General features: G+C 42.6%; 1 protein-coding gene across 1 annotated transcript in view; it reads left to right on the forward strand.

Annotated features, from left to right (window-relative positions):
* The first annotated feature begins 814 nt into the window (after positions 1-814).
* The window catches only part of MAN1A1 (mannosidase alpha class 1A member 1), a 139380-nt gene continuing 115714 nt past the window's right edge, over positions 815-24480 (forward strand). Inside the window, exon 1 of the mRNA XM_021547138.3 lies at positions 815-1405. Coding sequence (XP_021402813.2) covers positions 815-1405 — 591 coding nt within the window. The remainder of the gene's footprint in view (positions 1406-24480) is intronic.

The following is a 24480-nucleotide window of genomic DNA, read 5'->3' on the forward strand; positions in this document are numbered from 1 at the left end:
CACTTTTACTACAGAAAGAAGAAAAAACCCCCAATAAATAAAATTAAGCCCTGTTTTTCTTACAAATAATAGCTTAGGGTTTGTCCCGGCCGGTGGCTCAGGAGTTGTTCCCGGCCCCGCCGTGCCCCCGCTCCCCTCGCACCGCCCCCGGCCCGGTGCACGCTCCCGGTGACCGTGTGCGCGCCTGTGCACGCGCGCCCGTGAGCGCGCAGGCGCCCGCCGCGCGCCCGTGCGGGCGTGCACGCGCGTGAGTGTGCGCGCACCGGCGTGCACGTGGGTGCGCGAGGGCGCGCCGCCGGCATCTGCCGGTGCCGCGCACCCGCCCGCTCCGGGCCGCCGCCGCCCACGGGGCCGAAGCGGGCGCGCCCCGCCGCCGCCGCTCCCCTCCGGCCGCGGGGTCCGGCGGCGCCCAGGGAAGGGCACGCCGCGGCGGAGCCCGGGACCCGCGGTCCGGCAGCGCCCGCGCCCCGCCCCCCCCGCCATTGGGCCGGCGGCGGCCCCGCCCCGGCCCGCCCCGCCCCCGGCCGCCCGGCAGTTCCGCGCGGGCGGAGCGGGGAGCGGCACCCGCGGCGGCGGCCCGGCGGCAGCATGGGCTGGAGCTGACAGCGCCCGCCCCGCAGACGCTGCCGAGTGCTGCTGGCGGGGAGCAGACGGAGCGCGGCCGCGGGGAAGGGAAAAGTTGTCGCGTCCGCCCGGGGAAACTTTGTGCAGCCGAGGCGGGGAGGGGGCGGCGGAACCGAACCGTCCGGTGCGGTGCCGTCCCTGCGCGGCGGCGGCGGGGCGCGCAGCGCGGCGCTGAGGCGGCGCGGGGGTCATGCCCGCCGCCAGCTTGCTGCCGCTCTTCGGTAGCGCGGCGGGGTCGGGGACGCTGGGCGGCCCCGCGGGCAGCGGCGCGGGCGGCGGGGGCAGGAAGGCGGCGGGCCCCGGCGCGTTCCGGCTGACGGAGAAGTTCGTGCTGCTGCTGGTGTTCAGCGCCTTCATCACCCTCTGCTTCGGGGCCATCTTTTTCCTGCCCGACTCCTCCAAGCTTCTCAGCGGCGTCTTCTTCCACTCGGCCGCCCTGCAGCCGCCGCCGCCGCCGCCCGGCGGGCAGCCCCGCGCCCCTCCGCAGCCCGGAGGCGGCCCGGCGGCGGCGGCGGCCGCGGGCGGGGCGGGCAGCCTGGAGCGGATCCGCGCGGACCACGAGCGGGCTCTGCGGGAGGCCAAGGAGACGCTGCAGAAGCTGCCCGAGGAGATCCGCAGAGACATCCGCCAGGACAAGGAGAAACTTCTGCAGGACGCCCGCGGCAGGAAGGAGGCGGGTGCCCCCGGGCTTCCCCAGCGCCTTTTCCGCCAGCCCGTCGGCGCCGTGGGGCAGGAGCCCGCCGACCCCGACGTCCGGCAGAGGAGGGAGAAAATCAAAGAGGTGGGTGGTGGCGGCTGTCGGTCCCGCTCCGGGGGATGCGCCTCGACACTCCCGCGCGGGGCAACAGGTCTCTGCCGGGTCTGGCAGCGGTGTTGGGGGACCCCTGAGCACTCCTGCCGCCTCCTCCCTGCGGGAAGAGGTCTTTCAGGCCGGCTGTCCCTCGGTAGCCGCGGCGCAAGTCGTCGCCGTCGCCCTCGGTTGCATCCTCGCAGCCCGCGGTGCGTTCCCGCTTGCGGGCCCGCGCTACCCGCTCCGTGCCGGCTGTGCTTCCCTCCCTCCCGACGCTGCCGAGTTCCCCCAGCTGTTGCACCGAAACCCGGGGAGAGAGCAAAGCCCGACGAGGGTTGGCAGGCTGTGGATCGCTTCGCGGGGCACCGAGGGCTGGGGACAGCGACGCCGGGGAGAAGGAGCGGCGCGGGTCCGCCTGCGCTCCCCGCGGGACGTCCCGGGCTCGGCCGGGGAGCGCCCGGTGCCTCGGCGGGGTGCGGGAGGCAGCGGGCACGGCCCCCTGCCCGTGCCGCACTCCTGGCAGAGGAGCTGCCCGCGGCTGTCCGGCGGTGCAGTTGCGGTGCAGCGCTCCAGGGGTGTCGCGGTCTGTCTGGGGTTCGTGCGGTTCACTATTCAGCGGCACCGGCTGTCTAAAGAGTTGAGGGAATTTGGCAAAATACAATTTAGGTTGCAGCAGTAACGGGTCAGAGCTGTGTCTGCTTTGACAAATTCCTTCATCCGCCTTTTTTCGGTCCTGCTGCTCGGTATGTTCAGGTACCGGTTTAAATCCTTCCTTATAAAAATTCTTCAAACTGTGTCTAGGTAATGCTGTAGTGGGAAGAGCTTGACAGGGTCTTCTTGCAGAAGAAGGATTTCCTTGATAATACAGTTCAACTTCCCATCAGTGCTGGCTGGTTTATTTATCGAACTGACAATTTCAGCTGCCTGCAGAGATTAGGGTTTATGAATTAATTAGTAGTATATATTTCATGTTCTGTGGTGATGGAAATGAGATGGGCGAGAGACTTACTGCAGAGTATTTCAGTATTTGTGAAACCTGGTTATCCTTATTTAAAATTACTTATTTTTATTTTGTATTTGTACAGAGTGCTCTGAAGAGCGAGCTATCACATGGAGCATCATATAATAAGTTCTCACAAATATCAAGTTGTATTCTGTGCTTTGGAGTCCTTGTGTCACTAACTATTTCAGAAAATTGTGTAGCATAGTTTTAAGTCATAAGCAGCATGTACCAATGCAAAGGTGTTTTGAAGGGAGAAACTCTTAGGAGTACACAGTACAGACCACATCTTGAAGTGTGCAGAGAGTACGTTGTCTTCTGGTTTAGTCGTGCAGCCTCCCTGAGGCATATGGAAAGTTCAAAATATCAGCAAACTCTTTTTCCAGCTGTGTGATATTGCCATGTAGAAGTATTTAGAAGTAATGAGGCTCCAGACCTGATGTACATGATTCTGTGGTACAGAAGACTGAAGGTAACACTTAAATATACTGCTGTCCTTCTTGTCCCACTGTTCCAGCTAGTCTGAGTTACCTTTCATTACATGTGGATATGCATGTGTATGTGTACTTACGAACATATGGCCAGTATCTCTTCAGTTTCTTACTCCCTTTCCTTTACGTCCTTTTTCTCCTTCACTTCCACACAGAGCATCAGTTTCACAGTAGCCTCCCCAAACCAGAGTTTTGGGTGTTTAAGCATAGGAGATGTCACAGAGACAGCACTATTGTTTCCAGATCTTTGCTTTCCTTCATACCTCAGTTTAAGTCCTCTTAATACTGAGGGTTGTTTCTGAGAGTTTCTTTTCCTCCTAAATCATTATGTGACCTTAACATCTTGGTTCCTTACTTGCTTTAGCAGTTTTGCAGTACTTTGCCTTGTTTGATTTTTGTCTTTTTTTGAAGAATACATTTTTTCCATTGACAGTAAACCGGTGTTTCTGTTCTGTGCTAACTTGCTTCACATTGTTTCTTGTGGTTTTTTTTCTTGCTTTTCTCTTTGTCTTTTTGCAAGCTTTAGTCCCCTTTTTTATACTGTTACCTTGGTGTCAAGATGGATTTATAATCTGCAGTCTTTTAAGCTTAGTTTTAAAACTTTAAATAGTTTAAAATTGTATCTTTTTAACGTATGAACTTTTGTACTCTATTGTAAATGCACAGAAACCAGAATTATCCCTTAAAGTTCTTCTATTTGTGCCCAGTGGTTGCATGCTGGAGATGCAAACAAAAAATCTTTGTTTTCATACTCTTTTGAGCCTGGAATTCACATCTGCATTGTACAATTTATGTCATATATCTGACGTAGAAGTCAAAATTTGAAACTAGTCTTAGTGATACTTTTTTACAGAAGGAATCAAGTTACTTTAAAGGAAAAGTATCCCAAAAAATAAGGTTGTTCTTCCCTGTGTTTCTGTTCTGGAAGGGCTCTGTCCCGCCAACATGCTGACATAGAGCTGAGAGGGGAGATACCTTAGAGATGTTTTGTCCATTTACTGTTTTAAATTTTGACATGTGTGTTTAGAAGTCCAGCCAGTGCAATATAATTTGCAATCACAAAGCAATGAAATGCTGTGACTTTACAGAATTTCTTAGCCAAGTTTTGTACTAGAAATTTTAACCACTTTTTCTACAGCTTGCTCTTTTATATCAGGGAAAAAAAAAAAAAAAATCAAAAAAAAAACCACAGGGCAAAACTGTATCCAAGAGGGAAATACAAAGGTTCTTGAATTTCTCTTAGCATTTAAACCAACATAATATCGCCAAAAAGAAAAAGAGATGCTAGATGCTTATTGAGCAAGTAAAATACTTGTGGAAACATGAAGAAGTAGAAATCCTGTTGGTATCACTTCTTCTCATCCTGTCAGAACAATATGGTTGCTCTCAAGCTCTGTGTGGGAACTGTCCTGCTGTGTCACACCTCTGGGGCCTGGCTGTGTGCAGAAGGGACATGAGCCAGAGAACAGCAATACCAATGGGTGCTGTGCTAGTCTGTTTCTCTTCTGTTGATGTGTTACAGGCAAACTGAGAAGGAAGAGCAGTACTGCCCGCAGTGGGGCTTTCCCCAGTGCTTCCTGTTCAACTGCTGTCAGTTGCTTGTGGCTGCTGATTTTTTTTACTGCATGGCCTAATGTTGCCTGCCCTGGGTGTTGTCCTCATGCAGGATGCCTCAGGGAGGCTTGAGCATAGAAGCACGCTTGAGTATACCAGCATACTTGCCAGAACTCAGGTTCTTCTGTCGGTTCCTCCGGTACTCCCATGACTTGGATCAAGGTCTGGGTCCCTGGTATGCCTGTGGTATCTGTTCCCTACCTGGAAAAAAGGAGTGGAAGGCAATGATGATTCCATTCCACTCAAGTGCACTGTCTTCCAGTCTCTGCTCTTGTCATTTGGTTATGGCTGGGCATCATTATTCCTGATGTCAGGGGAAGACTTGCAGGTGCATAGGTAGTTGATACAAGCAAAAGAAGTGATTAGAAGAGAATGATAATAGTGGAGAGAAGCTATGAAGGCAGGAGATGCATTCTTTTAATTAGGAAAATCTGATTTTGAGTCTTCTCCAAGTCTTATTCCTCTGTCTTCCAAGGAAAAACAGTGCTGGAATTATTTAGGTGTTAAGAAAACAGCAAAAACTAAGCTCTTTTTATTTCAAAGCAAAAGAATAGAAACAATGAGTGAGCCAGCTTAGTTACTAGAAGCTATATAATCACGTTAGTGTGGTGCTCTGCCCAGACTAATTAATCCTGCTAAACAGCAAGCTCTTGGTGTTGGTGGAGCACCATACTAATGCAGCTGTGCTGTTCTTGTACAAGGTAACTAGCTTGGAAACTGTTCATGGTATTGATCAGAGATGTTTGGACGTGTTTCAGGATAAAAGCCTCCCTCATAAACTGGGATCAATGTCTGAAGAGCATGGTCATGCAGTGCTTCAAGTACTTGAACAGCTCTCGGCTGTTGCAGTCATGTAGTACAAGTCCTGCAGAGAGGAATTTGAGCACAAGTCCTTTGAGCTCAACAGGGCAGTGGTTGTAAGTCAGCAAAACAGACTCTGCAGCTTCCCTTCCGTTCTGTAAAGAAATGAGTTGAGGTGGCATTGGCAGTGTGAATTCTGAAGTTTTTTAAGTCCTCGGGTTTCATTTTCTATGGTAGCTTTTATGCAGTTTAGATGGAAGTATCAGTAATATTAAGGGATGTTCAGCAATGTCTTGTGGAAAGAAAGCTTGAGAGCATGGAAATAAAGCACTAATCAGCACAGATCTAATATGTGCTTGACATGAAATACTTGGACATAATCAGATTTCTTCGTTAACAAGGAGTGATGGCAAAATTATGGATGATCACTCACTGCTGTGGAAGGGCAATTGGCCGCTTGTGTCTTCCTGCATGCTTCCACCAATTGTTTGCCTACTGCCTGGTATCCTGGTAGAGGTGCTAAGGAAGGTCCAGTGCCAGGCTGGATGGAGTTTTGTTTCCTTATGAGGGTGTTTACATGACAAGGTGAGCTCACTAATATTCCTTGCTATTGGAAGATGAGGAGAAGTCTCTTCATACCACTTTTGACTGCATTTTCCCACTATCTTCTTTCTGTGACTTTCACTGCATCCCTCCATAAGCTGCTTCAGATCTGTGAGTCAGCTAAAAACTGTCAGAGTGAAGAAAAAAAAAAAAACTGGATGGATTTCTGCTAAACTTTCTGTCAGGTTGGTGAGTCAAAGGTGTTAATGAAGGAGTTGACTTGGTGCTAGTTTGGCTCTGGTGAGGGAAGAGGTGGATGAAAGGTATGAAATCTCTTTGAGTAGCTGTGTCTTAGCAGCTGGTATCTGATTTTCTTGCCTAAATTCTCAATTAAAACTGAATCTCTGCAATGAGACTTTTGCAGAGCAAAGGTTCAATCTACTGTAATCATCTTTAGCAGAATGAAGCATTTCCCTTCAGAAGGTTTACCTCCCAGCCCCTCTTCTCAATAACAGAAAAGAAGAAAGGAAATACAGGAACAGGAATTACTGAAGCCCCAGTTACTATAGACCAAAATTTAGTGCTTTTACTGAGAGTAAGGTTGTGAGTACCTTCATAGGAGAGGAAGCAGTTAAAATGCAGTAGGACTGGGTGGTTTGAGTTTCAAATAGAAGAAAAACACATTCCATGATGGCACATTTCTTTAAGAACATGATTCAGTGAACGGAAAAGAGTTCACATGTAATGAGTAAGCAGTGTGGTGATTCCTGCCAACATGCTGATGATGCAATCAATGCATTTAAAAAGAAGTTTTCCTGAAGTATCTTGTGACTTTGCTGATATGTTATAGTTGTCATTAAGTTTGTTGAAGTTTAAAATTAATCTTGTTTTATTCTCACCCAAAGCTTTGTTTATTTACATGTAGTCTTCAGTATTTTTGTATTTGGTATTTCTTTGAGTGTTTGGTAGTGCTTTCCTTCCTGGTAAATACTGTATGTGTTTTTTTTGTTTTTTTTTTTAACGGTTTTATAAAAGCCACTGAGGAGGTAAATGAAGTGCCTAATATGATCATGGTAAGCTGGAAGTTGCCTTATGATATTCAGAATGCCACAAACCAGTAAGTTAAAGTGCTTGCTTTGGGTTAATGGCACCACAGGATGCAGAGAAGCTTCAGCTGTGTTACTGAGTATGATTCAGTGACTCACTTGGCAGAACCTAAGGAGAGCCAGCTCAACCTGCCAACCAGACGTGAAGCTACCACTGCTTTTGTTGGGTTTATGGCCTGGCAGGGTAGGGAGCTGAAATGGTTTATGAGAGGTCTGAGCAACAGTGCACGCAGTGGATCCCACTAAGCCACTGCATTTGAAAGAAAAGTGGGGGAGAATGGTCTGAGGCATCTTTATGTCCTCAAAATATGAAATAGAGTATATTTGCCAAGTTAATGTTCTTCCTGCTAAGACCCCCTAGGGTCTTTTTAGGGAAGGGCGTTGTTTCAGGTGAGTTGTTTCAGGTGATTGTTTGGGTTTTCTTGTTTCCTTTTGTTTGTTTGGGACTTTTTATGGGAACCTCATAACCTCCCTTCAGTCAAAGGATCTTGGATTTGAACTTGGATCATGAGTTGGAGGGGTGTTTCACTTGTATAACTGTGTGCATATCTGATTGGAATGGGGTGTGTTCCCATGTTCATGTTTTTACAGCTTTGCACCTGTTTTCTGTGTGCTAAGAATAATATTTAATTTTCCTATCTTTAGACTTTGTCTGTATTCTCAACAGGTAAATTTATTCAAACTAACTGAATGTCCTTTATAACCAGATCCTCAGAATTGTGGGGTAAATGAAAAGGCTTGAAATGTTGGGTGGAAAACATCTGGCTTTCACAAAAACAAAACAAAACCAACAAACGAACAAAAAAAACCAACAACAAAAAAAGAAGCCAAACAAAAACAAGTGCATGATGAACTCTTTATCTTTCTGTAAAGGCAAAACATAAATTCCAGACACATGGGACTCTTCATGAGAACTAAATAAGGTGATGTGAACATGTGAGGTAAAGCTTAAAATGGAATATCCTCCTGTAGTTTGGCAGAAGTTACATTCTCATGGTGATGATTTTGTATTTAATGCTAGTATAGCAGCCTGTGGTAGCCAATTAATAGAAAGAAATATACTAAGTCATAATGTTAGTGAGTACAGTTGCTTTAGGCTATAGTTCTGTGCTACTGGCAAGCCGAAGCAGAAAAAAATTCCACCTGTTTATTAAAATCCACTGTTAAGACCAAAAAAAGGTCTTATCTCATTCAGGGAGCAAGTAAGAGTGGTAGACAGCCAGGCTTTGATACCTTCTTTGAATGTTAATGAAAGCACAGGATTTATGAAAAGGAAGTCATGGAGAGACAGAAGACAGTTCCTGTGGAAAATAATTGATGTCCTTGCAAAAGGACCTGTGTGGCTGTTGGAAGGACAGACCTTTTCTTAAAGTTGTCAGAAACATACTGGTCTGAGGATTGCTGTGTGTTAACTCCCTCTTTGGTTAGATTGGGGTGTTTTCTACCTTGGGGAGCCAGCATAAGAGGAAATTTCTGCAGTTTTCATCTTAAAGATAATATCTTGATAAGTATTTCCTTTATTTACAAATAAAAAATTTGTCTTCCTAACTCATTTGGCACAGTAAGAGTAATACTTCAGGAAAGTGGCTTAGATTCAGTGTTTCTGTCTTAACAGTGCAGCACTTACTCTGGCAATAAATTGACACCTGAGGTGGTACAGGGATGATGAGACACATTGGTTGTGTGTCTTTTTGGTAACAAACTCAAGTATTCAGATGAGTCTCGGTGTAAAGCAAGTTTTATACGTTCAGTTTTGAAGGATTTTGTGTTCTCTTTCTAAGTTATTTATAGAACTGTGATTTTACAAGTGAGGGAAATAAATGAGGGGGGGAATCGGGCACTGTAAATTAAGCAATATGGGCAATGTAACAGATGCTCAGTATACTGATTCCTTTTGTGGGAAAATCTTCTTTATCCATAACATTATTCAGCTGTTTGGTTTTTTTTTTATTTTTCTTTTTTTCACTGAGTTGTTTGGGCTTTTTAAAGCATGTGATATAAAGATTGTGTGCACACTTCTGAGAGGCACCTTCTGTTTTTCTGTTTTCTGTGACTCTTTTTAATCGTGTCTGCAAGTCTGTTATGAAAACATAATTGGTGAGTAATGAAGCGCATGCTTCCCCGAACCAGATTAAATGAAACCTTTTGTGGTTGAGCCACTGTTGTATCGCAGTGCTTGGCAGCTCTGTCTGCAGAGTCCAGAAGGCTTTGCTGTTGAGGAGAAGCACTTGGGTGCTTTTCTAGGGCTGAGAGCAGTCCATTGACTCTCACAGGGTGCATGGTGTGCCAGGTGTCAGAGCAGAACGTGGAGACCTGGTTCCTGTTTGGCTGTTCCCCACTAAACCAGGGGCTGTTGCTCTGTGCTGGCTGTCTTTGCTCCCACCTGTGCTGCAGGTGTCCAGCATGGGCATGTCAGGTCATTAGGGTCAGTTTAAACCTGAGCTTTGGAGTAGCATTCATGATTGAACATGAGCAGCTTTGCTTTACCACTAAACTGCATTGTTTTATTGCAGGGACAGATTAAACCTGAGGCTCCCTGGTTCCGTGTTTAAGTCATTATGTTTGTAAGGTTTTGAAGCAGCACTTGAGTGCTGTGCTCCAGTGCTGTTATGAAGGAAAGCATGTAGAGTAGTAAAACTCCTGGTTTGCCTTTCTTGCATCTTGAAATCTTCCATTTGAACTCTGTTGTAACCAAGAAAGGCTTGCATGAAATAATGTGACAACTTGCTATAACTCTCCATGGTAAACTTTCATAGCTGGTATTTTTGAAGATACAGGTATTGCTCATTTTGATGCCTCTGATTTTAAAAGCTTTTCAAACAGATTGGATGAGCACATAACCTGCTGTTACATTCTTATAACTGTTAAAATTAAACATTCACAGTCCTTGTGGGAACACTGAGATAATGCAGTCTCTGAGGCAAGGGTAACTACAAGTGTAAAATCTATCTTCATTTGTCTTCCTACTCCTTCTTGGAAGCTGCATGTACCTTGGTTTTAAACTTGTTTTAAGAATACAGTAAGTGAGTGGACTCTGACTTGAAACTTGGGCCCTTTCTTTAAATGGCAAATCTTGAATCATGTAAGAACATAGGTGAAAATCAGAAGAGATGGTAGGCAATACCATGCAAAGGACTGAAAAGATTCTGTGCAACGAATGAGCTGATTACTGTGGAACATCTGGCTGTTACAAGACTTTGTGTGCATCTCAAAAATACTTAGCTGAAAGAATCAACTTCTTTCTCTGATACTGGGTAGAAACAGTTTTAATGGAAAAGTATGCAGCTTTGCACTTCCAATGTGAAGATATATCATGCTGGCAATTTAGGGTAGAGGCAGTACTATATGCTGTTCATATGAATAAGTAGAAAGAAAGAACATCTGATACTTTCTTCCCAGAATTTTACATCATCTCATTTGTGTAGGGGTGATCGTATTGCTTGGCAACATAAATCCTCTTTTTCAATTATTTATTAAAAGTCAGTGTCTGCTTTTAAAACATTGCAGTAAAATTACATTAGATCAGTGTGGCTTTCTTCTTTAATTAGTATTCGGACCACTGTGAGACTATTTTTTAAAAGTGTCTACATACTTTTCTTTCACTTAGTTCCCTGCTTAATATGAATATTTGGAAATTTCTTTTGTTCAGGGACTGCTTTCTTCTGAGGAAATAGGAAATAGCTAGTGTAAAAGAATATCAAGCTAAAAAAAGCTATTTTGCTTTCAAAGTGTAGTGCTTAAGGAGAGAGTAATTTTACTATTCAATGATAGACACATGCAGATGCAGACCAGTCTTTTCTCACTGCCTTTGAGCACTGACATCTGTTGGTGTAGTGAATGGTGGTACTGCTGATAAAGCTTTGTCCATACTGCTGTCTGTGGGGAAATCTGTTGCTTGCTACTGTGGTTGTAGTTCTCCACCCATCTGTGATTTTAAGAATTGCACTTGAAATTCTGAGTTGGATCTAGGTAATAATACTAAATTCTTTAAAGCTTAAAGAAGAGAAATAGATGTTAACCATTTGCAGTGATGGATTTCTGTCCCCCACCTCTATCAAGCAACAGAAAACCTAATTACCATCTAGAGAGTAGAGGAGTTATACATGTTACTTATTTAAAAAGTTATACCGCTTCAAAACTGCATGCTCCTTTCTTTGTTCTGGTGATATTGTCTTAAGAATCACCATGGGAAAAACTATGCCATGTGAAGACCAACTGCAAATTGACTGATATTCTTATGTCTTATTCTCTAAAATCTCTAGAGTAAGCATGGCACTGAACTTGAACTGACTGAAACAGAAAGATGTATGATCTTGTCAACGGCTGAAGTGACATCACAGATCAAGAAGGGTGCTTCAAAGAAATGACCTTTATGAAGAAAAGCCCTTAGGTCTCTTCATACAGTTTCTTAAAAAAAAAGTCATGTATTGATAGAGATATTTTCATATCTCTCTCCACATGTATGTTTTACATAAGAGTAAAATATGTTGTGCAGTTGGTCTGCTGTCTGTAGCTGAGAATGCAGTTTGCTGGGGACAAGCTCTGTGTGGTCTGAAAAAACACCTTGAAAAAAGTTAAAGGCATAGGGTTTGGTTTGTTTTTCAAACTGTCATATAAATGGAAAATATAATTTTATATTTTGCTTTTAGCATGCATGTGCTAAAAGCAAAATTCAGAGCATTAGGATGAAGCAAAGAAATCCTTTTGTTTCAATAATCAGCTTTGCTCAAGTTATTTTTTTAATATATAAATCTATATATTGCAGAAAGTAGATGTTCTCTAAGAAAGTTTTCAGAGCTCATGGAAACAGTTTCCATACCCTGCCTTATTATCTGTAGGCATTATGGAGACTCAGTTGGTCTGCATTTATGCAGACTATTAGTCCTATTTGTTCTTATTCCTGGCCTTCTGCTTACCACTGAATTTTATTGTTAAGAAGGAGAGAAATTCAGCCTTGCCACTGGACCTCTGGGGGCTTGATCTCTTGCATAGAGCAGAGCTGACTTCAAAATAAAATTGAGTTGCTCAATCTTGTGCACTCAAGTGTGGAAAATCTCTGCAGAGGGAGATTCTGCAGCCCCTCTGGACAAACATATTCCAGTGCCTGAAGACCCTTATTGTAGGATTTTTGAATTGTTATTGTGTCTAGATACAATTTCTCTTACTGGAACTGATGCAACTGCCTTTACTCCCTTCACTGTGCCTCGCTGAGATTATCTTGGCTACCTTTTCTACCTTTTTATGCGTACCCCCTAAGTCATTAAGAAGCTTCTCTTTTCTAGTCCAAACATACCCAGCTTCATCTACCTCTTTTTATAGGTCATTGTATTCTCCATAATTAAAAAAAAAAATCTATAATTGTTGCAGGGGAGATGGAAACCAAAAACAGGGCTTCCATTTGAGGCACCAGGAACATCACATGGGAAGTGTTGATTGCTTCCTACCACTAGCATGAGCTCATGCTAACACTGCCCACTGTGCAGTTCACCTTCATCATTGCAAGGATGCCTTGGTTTTTTGTGTTCAACCAGGTGTTCACCAGGACCCCAAGGTCATCTGTCCTAAAGCTGATTTTTAGCCTGTAAGTTCCCATTATATCCTTAGGCATAAGAATTATGCATTTGGTTTTATTTGGCGTCAGGAGTTGGTCATCAGCTCATGGGGTTATTCAGGTGGAGCCCTCTTGTCCACCCTCTTGACTGCTGGAGTTTGAGTTACAGGTGAAGCTGGTGACTGCATGTTTGCCCTTTTGATCGCTTGAACCCCAGAGACACATCACTCATAGCTAGTGGCTAGTTAGACTTTGACCTGTTTTCTGCAGTCTTGAGAGTGTCAAGCCAGCCACGTTTTCATGAGTCTTGTCCATTTCTTTTTCACTGCTTAGTGCTAAGGCAGGACTGTGTCAAAATGCCTGCTAAATTCTGGGAAATTGTGTCTGCTGTGCTGCCCTCATCTACATAGCCAGTGGCTTCATCATAAGTAACTGGGTTGATTTGATACATTTTGCCTCTGGGAAATTTTCCTTGCCATTTGCAAAGGTGCTTTTGTCCTTCATATTCCTGAAAATAGAATGAAGGAGGTGCTGTGTTCTGCTCCATTTTCTTTTCAAGGTTTGGAATAAAGCTGTCTTGTAATTCTCCAGAATTTCCTTCTTGTTTTTTTTCCCTCAGTTACAGTGCCTGTTTGGTTTGGTCCTTCATTTGTTGCTGATGTAAAGGCACCTCCTTTCCCCTGGCGACTTCCAGATGAGTTTTGGCTTCCTCTTCCCTGGTGCCCAGCCAGTGTTTCTCAGTTGCTGTTGGACATCTCCCTTCATCTCCTCCTTCCCCTCGTCTCTTCCCTGGGGGCTTGTGCTCCACCTGAGCAGCTCCATATGCAACCACCACTCTCCTGATGTGGCATATTGAACATCAGTGAGATCTCCTGGGCACCTTAGTCCTACAGGGGGTTCTCCCATGGGATCCTGCAGATCAGGTCCCTGAAGAAACTGAGCTCATTCCCCTAAAGTTCAGGGTCTTGCCTTCTGCAGTTCTTTCAGGATCGTAATTTCTGCTGTCTAGCATTTAAATAGACTTGGGGTTTGGACGTTTTTCATTCATGCATCGGTTGCTTTGAAGCAAGCTTTTATCCTGGGAGTTGGGATGGTGGAGGAAAATGCCAATGCAGCCTTTCCTGGCTATCTTGCTACCTTTCTGTTTCACTGGGGAAGCCCAGGAGGCGACTGTATGTTAGCTCAGCAGATATTTTTTTATTTAAAAAAATGAGGAAATGTTTACTGGACAAAGAGATTTGGTTAATGCAGGTTAATACAATGACTTGCCCTTAAAATTTTTGAAATGCATGCTATTGATGGAAAACAAAGCTCTTAGTTGCATCATTTGCCACTTTTGTGGCTATAGATCGGTGATTAGCACACTGACACAGTCTGTGGTTTTTTGAAATATCTTTCCTCTGAATACCTCTGGTCAAAATATCAGTCACCTGATGTTTATACATTGCAGATATGAAGCTAAGGGCATGAAAACTAACAGAGTCATTTCAAAGTTGGCATGTTTGGAATTTGTATGGAAACTTACATGGATGCCATTATAGTAGGTTTAAAGTGCAGTTCTGTCTAATTTCTTTTTTAAGAGTCTAACTGCTAACATGTATTTTTCAAATAAATTTCCATCTGCAGTTTCTGACTTATTATGGGGTTTACAGGAGGAACTGTAAGTATTTTTACAGTGGGGTTGTACTATTGAACTACATACTGATTCAAAAGAATCCAACTCATCAGCATTTGATTTTTCTGTCACTTTTGACATCATAAAGTGGTCTGCCTTTACAGAAGCTTGGTTTTGAAAATGAAGTCTTTTTTTACACTGCCTCATGCTCAATGTCCAGACCACTAGTCACTTCTAAAAGGGTTGGTTTCCAGCATAAATAAATGAATATCCCTTCAATTTGACATACTTCTTCTGATTTTGTGATGGGAGAAGCAAAGCTCCCTCTGTCTATAGCAGGGACTTTATAGCCTTCCTTTTGCCCCTGATTTATGATCCTTTGTTGTGAGAACAGTAACAACACATAGTTTCTATTTGGCCCTATAAGTGTAAAAAGGTAGCTGTTTAAAACCTATAATAAGTACTTTTAGTAGGTACTGAGTAAGTTTGGGAAAAGGGCTTTGAGGTTTTAAAGAAGACTTAAGCTTATTTTAATTTTCATTAGACTATTTTTTTCTTTTAAGTTTTTGACTGTACCTGACTATGGAGGTTTCATTTCATCAAGAAAGTACATTATTTTGGATGTTCAGCAATTCAGAGCAAGACCAGTGGCTGCACCTGTCCACTTCTACATTTTTGATCAGTGACTTGAATCAAAAATTCAACATTTTCCTGCGTAAGGCTGATCCTGTAGTCTAAGCTAGTGAAGTCACACCATTTTGATCTCCTGCACGTGAAAAGAAACTTTTAGATGAATGGTCACCTGGTGGGCACTGAGCGAACTTTTTTTTTTTTTTTTTTTTGTCAGCTGTGGTCTTGATCATAAGAATGTAGAGGACACAAATATTAATGGAGCTATTTTAAACACATAGGAGTGCACTGCAAGGTATTGCATGTGTTCATTTCAGAGTATCTCTGCAGCTTCATGGTGTGCTAATTGCTCATTACTGTGTTCTCTGATGGGGGGGATTTTGCCAAGTCTTTCCTTACCTTTTCTTTGAGCATAGTATTTTTGTGATGCCAGTTTTATTCTGTATTTTTCATGAGGAGTTTTTCTCACTTCAGATTCCTGCCACTGTTTGCAAAATGTGTATATTTTCTAAGGAAGGCACAGGACCAGTGGCTGATGCCAGAGACAAGTCTCCCAACCAGCTTTAGAAGTCCCCTGTGTTCATGTGAATGCTGCAGTGCAAATAAATGCGGACGTGATCAGCTGCCTCAATGACAGACACACTGAAGTATCTGTTTTACCAGTCCTACCTTATGTCCACATACAGAAACATTCCTTGAGAACTTCGTGGCTGATTTTACTGAGCATCACCAATAATGAATCTCTTGTGCTTGGTAGCTTGGTTACCCTTAATCCTGTGTTATGTGGGGAACTTCTGGAGGCCATGAATGTGCTATTATCTAGAAGATAATAACTTATTCATAATTTATTTTGGATATTCCTGCTATGCTGTAATATCTGATTTCAAATATGCTATTTCTAGGAAGCATCCTGGGTGGCATTGTACATGCTGTAATCAAAACCAGAGGGAATTTGTTACATGTTATATTTTTTTCTTCCTCTCTCCTCAGTTTCACTCAGATTTCAACTTCAGCCTTTTCCATGGACTTTACTAAATTCCACAAAGATGTTATGTATAGGAAAGAGAGAAAATTTTCTGATGGGATAAGGCAAACTTGCTCATCTTTTGTTTGAAAGCTAGTAACTGGGAATGTCATGAATGTGACACATTTTACCAAGGAAATCGGCATTTAAGAGCATTTGGAGTGGAGGAAGATTTGTATGTGTCTGGATATATAAATCTGTATGTTTGTTAATGAGAAAAAGCTCATACTCTGATACGTGGAATTATTGGCAAAGAAGTAAACTCAAAATTGTAATTTTTACGTAGCATGCTTTTCTATAGTGTGAGTATTTCACAGCTGTTCCTGCTTGTGTGTGAAACTGAAACTTGAGAAAGGCCCTTGTTTTGGCTGGTGCATAGGGAGGAAGTGTTTAGCTCAGATGATGAAAGGTAGTTCTTGAAACTTAGTATGGAGCTGTATATAAAGGTAGACTGATGACTATTGTATGAACTCTAATTAAATTTTGTATTATTCATGTATTTTGCCTTTCGCCCTTTGGACTGCTGGGAATAAAGAATATTTTTGGTCTTCAGAAGGGCTATTACCAACTAAATATAGACCTCTTTGGGCAAGAGTAGTATTTGCTTGCAAGTCAGAATATGCTGAAAAACAAATTTTATTCACTACAGCTTACTGAAAATTCTTATCAGCAGTTCTCAATAAGCATTTTATACAAGGTACTTGATAAGAATTTAATTTCTACACTTAATCCACAAAGTTAATTTCTCACTTTGGGACATTGCTCAGTTTCCTCGTGCTCACCAGCTTTTGTGAGATGGTTAATATTACTGAAGTAGCAATGACCTCAGTAGTACCTCTAGGCAAATTTAGAAATCATTTGGGGTTTTATAGCAGAATTTAATTTCTCTTAGCATCTGTCTCTAAACCCACTTGCTTCTACTTCTACAGAAAAGTAGGGAAAATACGTATTGTGAGGAAAAAAATGATTTTTGGATTTTCATGACCTTTTAAGATCTGTACAGTCAACCACTTTCCCCAGATCAGCACAAAAACTCATGTTCTTTTTTATTCTTCCTTGGACATTGGCAGTACAGTTAAAATTCTAACCAGGTGTGGTTCTGCTAGATCAGAGCTGGAAGCAAATTCACCAAAACCCCACTGCGTTTTTGGCACACACTTTGCCACTGAAAAATCATCTCTCTCTGAAGTCACAGTGTGTGTGCTGGTGTTATTCATAGAAGAACATGCATGTGCACTTGATGCCAAGCCTTTTGGAGCACAGGGGGCAAACGTTTCTGAAAGTGAATGAAAATCGTGGAATATTTGTACTTTTCCTTGAAATTTGCGCATAGGTTGAACATAAATTCCTTTATTTACTTTGTAATGTGGACTAAAGCCAAGCTAAAACTGTAGTCCACTTTGATCTGTAAAAAACATACCTTCCATTATGAACAAATTATTACAGTAGTTTGCTTCCAAGAAGAGTGTTATTGTACAGAGATGGGATCACTGAAAGATCCCTCCATCTGGGGTGAGGTATTTGAACTCTCCCACTGTCTACCTTGTAAGGTAGCTGTGACATGATGGCATGGAACTGGCATTTCCCAATGATTTCTTCAGGCATTCTAATGTCCCTTCATTAGTGAGAATTAGAGGGACCACTGCAGTAAAAGTGAGTTTCCTTTGTTTATGGCTGTATCTGTTGCTTTCAAAAATAGCAAATGATGCTCCACACAGATTGCTGTTCCTCCAAAAGAAAGCAGTAAACAATTTCTCTTTAAATCAATGAAAAAGACACCAGACTGCAAATATTAAACAAGTTTTTCAGGGCATGTGTTTTGGAAGACTATAGTTTTTGAATTTGAGTTTATTTGGTACTGTCACGAAACTTCAAATGCAGACATATTTCTGAAGTGCTGCCTCTCTTGCAGACCCTTCATTTGACATTTTGCTTGACACTGCCTTGGGTTTAGTCTGCAGTCTGATTACAGCACTCACTTGCACCAGCAGGCATTATTGACTTTTGATGCTGACTTTATATCTTCCTCAAAAAATGTAAAATACTTGGTCAATATTTAAGCTTGATTATTTCTGCTCTGGCATCTGGTTGTTACCTATTAGTAGCAAGCAGCAGAGACATCATATATAAAGGTAGGCATGAAGTGAGGTAGAGAATGGAAAGTCTGAGCTGCTGCATATTTTAATTATAGCGGTGAATTGTGGGACCAACTCTCTGGCTTTCCATCTTTGGCCAGAGGTGGTGATATGAGAGCAGTTCCAGTAGTACCATGCACCAGAGCAAAGCCTTCTCTCCTGTGTTATACAGCCCAAAGGCTTTCCTGCCATATCACACTGCTCTTGAATTGGACATGAAAAGCTCCAGGCTCTTCAACACTCCAGCTGGGGCCCTGACTGGTGTGGCACTTCTGGAGGGGTCTGCTTTGATGTAGCTGGAGCAATGGTTAGTGACCTATTTCAGAGTCAGTAGCAGATGAACACACTGCCTAGTACCTCTTGTCAAAGCTACTACACTAGTACATATAAAAGGACTGAGCTCAAAGCTGATTTTTCCTCAAAGAAATGACAGCCTTAAAAGAATATAGGCTATTAATGGGTGCAAGTAGAATACAAGGAAATGAGTCTCTTGTGTTCATCTGGGTCAGGCAGTGATAGAGTTGGCTTGTTTGTTTTTACGACTGACAGATGGGACAATAAGACTTCTACTGCAATATTCACATCAGTACTTTGTTGCCTTCCTTAGCTACTGCAGGTAAATTTTTAACTCTCAATTAACCATGTCAGCTAAAAGTTTGCAAATATGCTTAACTGACCCTGGGTGGAAGTCAGATGCCCACCAAAGCTGCTCTGTCTCTCCCCTCCTCAGCTGAACAGGTGAGAGAGAATAGAATGAAAGGCTTGTGGACAGACATAGGGAGAGGGAGAGATCACAGTCACTGTCATGAGCAAAACAGATTCAACATGGGGAGATCAAATCTGATTAGGGTAACAAAAAGTAAACCCAAATCTTAGAATACCTTTCCTTCACCCTTCTTTTCTCCCTGGGATTAGCTTCACTGCTAATTTTCTTTGCCTCCTCTCCCTCCATTGGTGGAGAGAACAGTGAATGGGGTCTGTGGCCAGTTCATCACACATTCTCTGCTGCTCCTTTCTCCTCAGGGGCAGATTACTCACACTCTTCCTCAGCTTGGGGTTCCTCCAGCAGGAGACAGTTTTTTCCAAACTTCTCCAACATGAGTCTTTCCCACAGGCTTCAGTTCTTTATGAGCTGCTGTAGTATGGGTCCCTTCCATAAAAAAAGCAGTCCTTCAGGAACAGACTGCTCTAGTTTTATATGCAGAGAGTGATGTTCCATGGTATGGAATATCCCTTTGCCCAGTTCAGTCAGCTGTCCTGGCCATGCTCTCTCACAGCCTCTTGTGCACTTGCTGACAGAGTCTGGGAAACTTGAAAAGTCCTTGACTTGGGTAAGTACCACTTAGCAACCACAAAAACATTGATGTGTTATCAATGTTAGTCTCTTACTGAATCCAAAACTCAGCACTGTGCCAGCTACTGAGAAGGAAATTAGCTCCATCCCAGCCAAAATCAGGACACCATTGCATACAGGTTTTCTATCCCTTGTGCTTGGGAGCCCTAAATCACTGGACACTGGGAATGATGAATTGTTATGATTAACAGGAAGCAACTGGGATACATTATGTCCTACTCTAAACAAATGATGTCAGAACCTTCCAATGCATTTAAAACAAACTTAAACAACCTAAAAACATTGCTAATTACAGATCCAAGCCACAATGTTCAGATGAGATCTCTGTGTGTGGTCAGTTTTCTCTTTTTCATGTGGAGAAAATATGATTCAGCATTTTGTGAAAGTGAACAGACAAAACAGACTTAACAGATGTGTCAGGAGGGTTTTTCAAATGGTCATTGCAATGAAAAACCTATGTAGTTTTACTTTATTAGTTCGAAACACAGCAACAGAAGAGCATTGGAAGAACTGACAAGTCTTTCTCAAATTCTTTGAGTAAAACATTTCACATTTTTGTTCAGACCAACAACTATTTTTTCCTTTCATTTTTTGAACAGAGATAACTGTGAAAGAATAAATTCTAAGAATGAAACATACTGCAGTTTTGAGATGACTGTAAGATGCTGTCTAAATAGCTCATATGTTCAACTTCTGTGGTCAAAAAGGAACTTTGTGTAGTTCTGGTGAAATATTATATCCTTAGAAGGACTGAAACCTCTGTTGTCCTAAACTGATATCTTAGACAGCTAAGGCATGTTAATTTAACATGCTAAGTGTTATATTTGAACCCTTAAAAGTTCTGGATTTCTGCAATTTGATCCTGAAATCAGTAAATGTATGGAGACTGAGATCATAGGCAGGTAACCTGCTCATCACTGAGAGTCAAAAATTGCTGCTCATGAACACGGTGTGAAAACTAGATACTGTGATAGCGCATGGCTATTTTATATAAAGTTTTTATGGATGGATCAAATTAAGGATTTCAGAGAAGATCAGAATTGCTTCCCTATGTTAGAATGCAGGCACTAAGATTTAAAGCACATTAGCTTCTTCTAATTCGAAAATAGTAGATAATTAGAAGGAAATATATCATACATTTCAGTCAAGTCTATTCTCCACTACAACAATCTTTACCAAAAGGCATAATAAAAGTATATGTTGTTCCAAAATTTTAAGATTAAATAGAGTCTCTGTTTTTTAGGAAAGCACTGTAATTGGGAGAAGGAGGTAAGAGTAAGACATCCCTTTTTCTGGTGTACTTAGTGGTGTTATTTACATATATTCTGAGAAATATTCCTGTTTGTTGAATATAAGGCACATCAAATGAAACTACTAGGTGATAAAACCAGAAAAAACCTGTTCTTTGCACATTATGTTGCAGAGCTGTAAAGATCATTCTGCAGGATGTTATGAATATAAAAAACTGAAACAAGCTCAGAAAACAGTTGAGTAATTTTGTGGAAGAAAACTCTACTGGGCATTATTAATCATGTAAGCATCACATCTGGCTCCAAAAGTCTTTCACTCTGAAGCTCTGAACATTCCTATTACTCATAGGAAGTGTTTATTTGCTTGTACTATTCATAAGCATTTGTTAGGGGTAGGAAACTGAAGTAGATAAGCCTTTTAGACTCTAATCTAGCAGTCATTTTTTGTGTTGACTATCTTCTGAGAATTGGAATAGTTGTCTGCCTTGTTGTCTGCCTGAGAGAAATCTATTTTTGAGACAGGAAAAACAATCAAAAACATGTCCTGAGTAAAGTTATTTGCATTGTTTCAGGATAGTACAAACAGAATTCATAACTTTCAAGAACCGAGTTCTGTTAGTATTGCCCAAATGCTCAGTGAATGAGCTATAAACCTGGGGAAAGGTCTGCTCCATCTGGTATATTTTAAGACCTCGGGAGATCCTCTCTAGTTGTTCGCTCACCTGCAGGAGGGAGAGCACCCAGCTGCCTCCTCACTGCATGGATAATGTGCCCTCAAACACCTGACTTGTCCCTCCTTGCATTGCCTTCTCCTGTTCTTTGCTTTCCAAGTTCTTTCCATTTGTCATCCTCATCACATCCCAGTTAACCAGCCTGGTTTCGCTTTTCTCACTGCTCTCAACCCTGTTAAAAGCCAGCGGTGTGTTATCTCTGTTGCCTGCCTGCCCTTGGTGCCGTGGCCGCCGTGTCGCGGTGCCGCAGGACGGGGTGAGCCCCCCGCGTGGGGCTGCTCCGTCACCCGCGGCTTCCATCACGCGCTTGCTGCTGCTGTTAGCTCGGCAGAGCCGCCTCCAGCCTGGCAGCGCCTTGCCCCTGCTGCCCTGCCGCACAGGGAGTCTGGCAGTCTGCCACCCTCTGCGCCTGCACCCCCAGAAAGCTTGCAGAGTAATACAGTTCACACATACCTCAATGTTTATGAAGCAGAAGATGTAGCTGGAGGTTTCCTAAGGTCTTTCTATAGGGGTAACTACACCTGTTTGCATTGGAGATATGGGGACTTGGAAGCTGGAAAAGGATGAACTTGGAAAAGGGGTTGAGCCCAGAGCTGGACAGAGAACATTCCCGGTGGAAAAATTTGCGATATAGGGAAGAAATGTGAGACTAAAGAACAATATATTTATTTTCAAAAAATGTTTCACCCAAAAGTAGAATCTTCAGAATTTACAAGAGCTGCTTGCGGGCAGGCAGTAAGCCAGAAATGAAAAGTGACAGGACCTGTCAAATGGGCTGCTGGGGAGGCTCAGTCCCTGCCTGCTCTGCTCTTCAGCCATCAGCCTGCCTGGAAGGGGCTTGTCAAATTCATCTTTCTATCCATAACAAGTGAAGCTGATGTGTTTTTTGCTTGTATATGTTTGGTTGGTTGGTTGTTTTCCGTGCATTGAGTGAGAGCTGTTTATAAACATGGGAAGTGGATTTTCAACTTCATCCCTGGCTTTACCAGACACTTTGTAGCTTGGTGACCTGACATAGGTATTTTTTTAATTATTATAATGACTTTGATGTTTTCCTTTCACTTTTGCTATATAATTATGCTTATCTTTGAAGCATATCTTAGAAAACAGCTGCAGCAAACTCCCTATATTACTTTCATAAGATGATTTGGGTTGGAAGAAACCTTAAAGATCACCTAGTTCCAAGCCCCTAAAATTTCAACTTTAGGCTGAACTGTTTGAAAAGTTTGAGGGAGAGCAAGGACTTTGTCTCATCTGTTCTGTAGTTTACACTAAGTACTCTGATTGATCTTCTTGAGGAATCTTAAAATGCACGTGAGGAATCAACAGAGGTTCTGGGAGACTTGTGTGGGTTTACATGCCTGCCTGAAAAAAAGCAAGAGTATTAAAAAAAAGGAGTGGCTGGAAAGCAAGTCACGTCAACAGTTTTTCCTTTCTTTTCAGTAGCTGCCTTTCCTGTTCCTTCGTAGGAGGGGTCAGAAATTGCAGGTAGTTGTTGAATGCATTGTATTATGGAGAAACATTGCATTTTCTATATCTTTTTATGGTAGCTTATGTATTTGTGTGAAGCACCATATCTGCTGCGAAACTGTAAGTCTAGATGGCAGGGAAAAGCTAAAATTTTCACCCATTGTGGAAGATGGGGTTGTTTAGCCCGGAGAAAAGGATGCTCAGGGGTGATGTGATCTCTCTCTCCAACTGCCTGGAAGAAGTCTGTAGTGAGATGAGGTTACTCTTCCCCAGGTAACAAGCAGCAGGACAAGGGGGAATGGCCTCAGGTTGCACCAGTGGAGGTTTAAGTTGGGTGTTAGGAAAAGCTTTGTCGCAAAAAGATTGTCAAACATTGAAACAGGCTGCCCAGGGAATCCCCACCCCTGGAGTTTATTGAAAGATAGTTGTGATGCTTAGGGACATATTTTATTGGTGGTCTTAGCCGATCTCAGTTAATGGTTGGACTTGGTGGCCTTAGAGGTATTTTCCAACCTTAACGATTCCGTGACTAATCTAAAGTCTCTACTGGGTGTTTGGGGTGGAAGTCATCTCCTAATAAAAGTCATCATGCCATTATCTGTGTTACAGATAGTGCAAACTAAAATTACATTCCATTTGTGCTATGAAAGCTGTACTTGACGCACTTTTTGTTAACAGCTTACGAAATGCAGTGTGTAGTTTGGGCCCCTCTGACCATCTGCTCTCTCAAATCCTTCAGTATCTTGTCAGGTTGTCACTGTATCTTCTGGCCATGATTCTTTAGTGTTTGCCTTTTCAGTGACGAACCTAATTGTTCCTGTGTTTCATCTCTTCCTTTTGTCTTCTGCAAAGGCATTCAGGAACAATCCTTACTTTTTTCATGTCTTTATCTTGTTGCCCATTTTTCATCCTTTCCATTGAGGAAAATATTTTCATGCTTCTTAATTAAATCCTTTCTTTTTCTTCTGTATCCTCCGCTGCCAGGAGGTGTTTGGAACAGACCACTAGTATCCTTGGTGGCTGTTTTTATCTCATAATGGCTTTATGGGTTTGCATTAATTTTCTTGTACAACTGAGCATCTGATTTCTTTTGACTGTGATGAAAACATGATCACAGGCATTCTCCATAAGTCTGTGAAAGTTCTTCCCAAACTTACATGGAGCTGATGAACTATTAATCATTCTATGATTTTCTATATCAATTATATCTGCTTATTAATGAGGAAGATTTGGATATATAAGAAAAATACTGTGTAAAGTACTAATATGCTGTGAATAGCACTGGAAGAGATACTAGCTAAGGGTTAAATTAACTTTAGTACATAAAAGCAGACTTGTTTAGACTTCTAAGTCTGTTCTTAGGCAGTAGCCTTCCACAAAAGGATTCATGGCATAGTTGTACTTTTCAGTATAAAGGCATCATTTCCAAGATGCCCTCATTACTCCAACCTGACAGAATATAGATACCAGTAGGCATGTTTCATCTGTGTATGGGGAAAGTGTCTTACTACTATTTTTGCAGATGTGTTTACGTGAACTAGAAAGTTAATTTGCCAACCCAGCCAGTGTTTCTATCATGTATATACTGTTGTATTGGAGTTAATCAAAGGCATAAGGTCCAAGTGTCCCGTATTTGGGGAACTTGACCAGCGCTGATTGTGTCAGGATCCACCAGCCACTTAATCGAATAGATGTTTCAAGAGGAAAAAAAATGCCCCATGAAGAATGGTAATGTTTAGGCAGCTTACAAT

This window comes from Lonchura striata, chromosome 3, assembly GCF_046129695.1.
Source record: "Lonchura striata isolate bLonStr1 chromosome 3, bLonStr1.mat, whole genome shotgun sequence".
Taxonomy (NCBI): domain Eukaryota; kingdom Metazoa; phylum Chordata; class Aves; order Passeriformes; family Estrildidae; genus Lonchura; species Lonchura striata.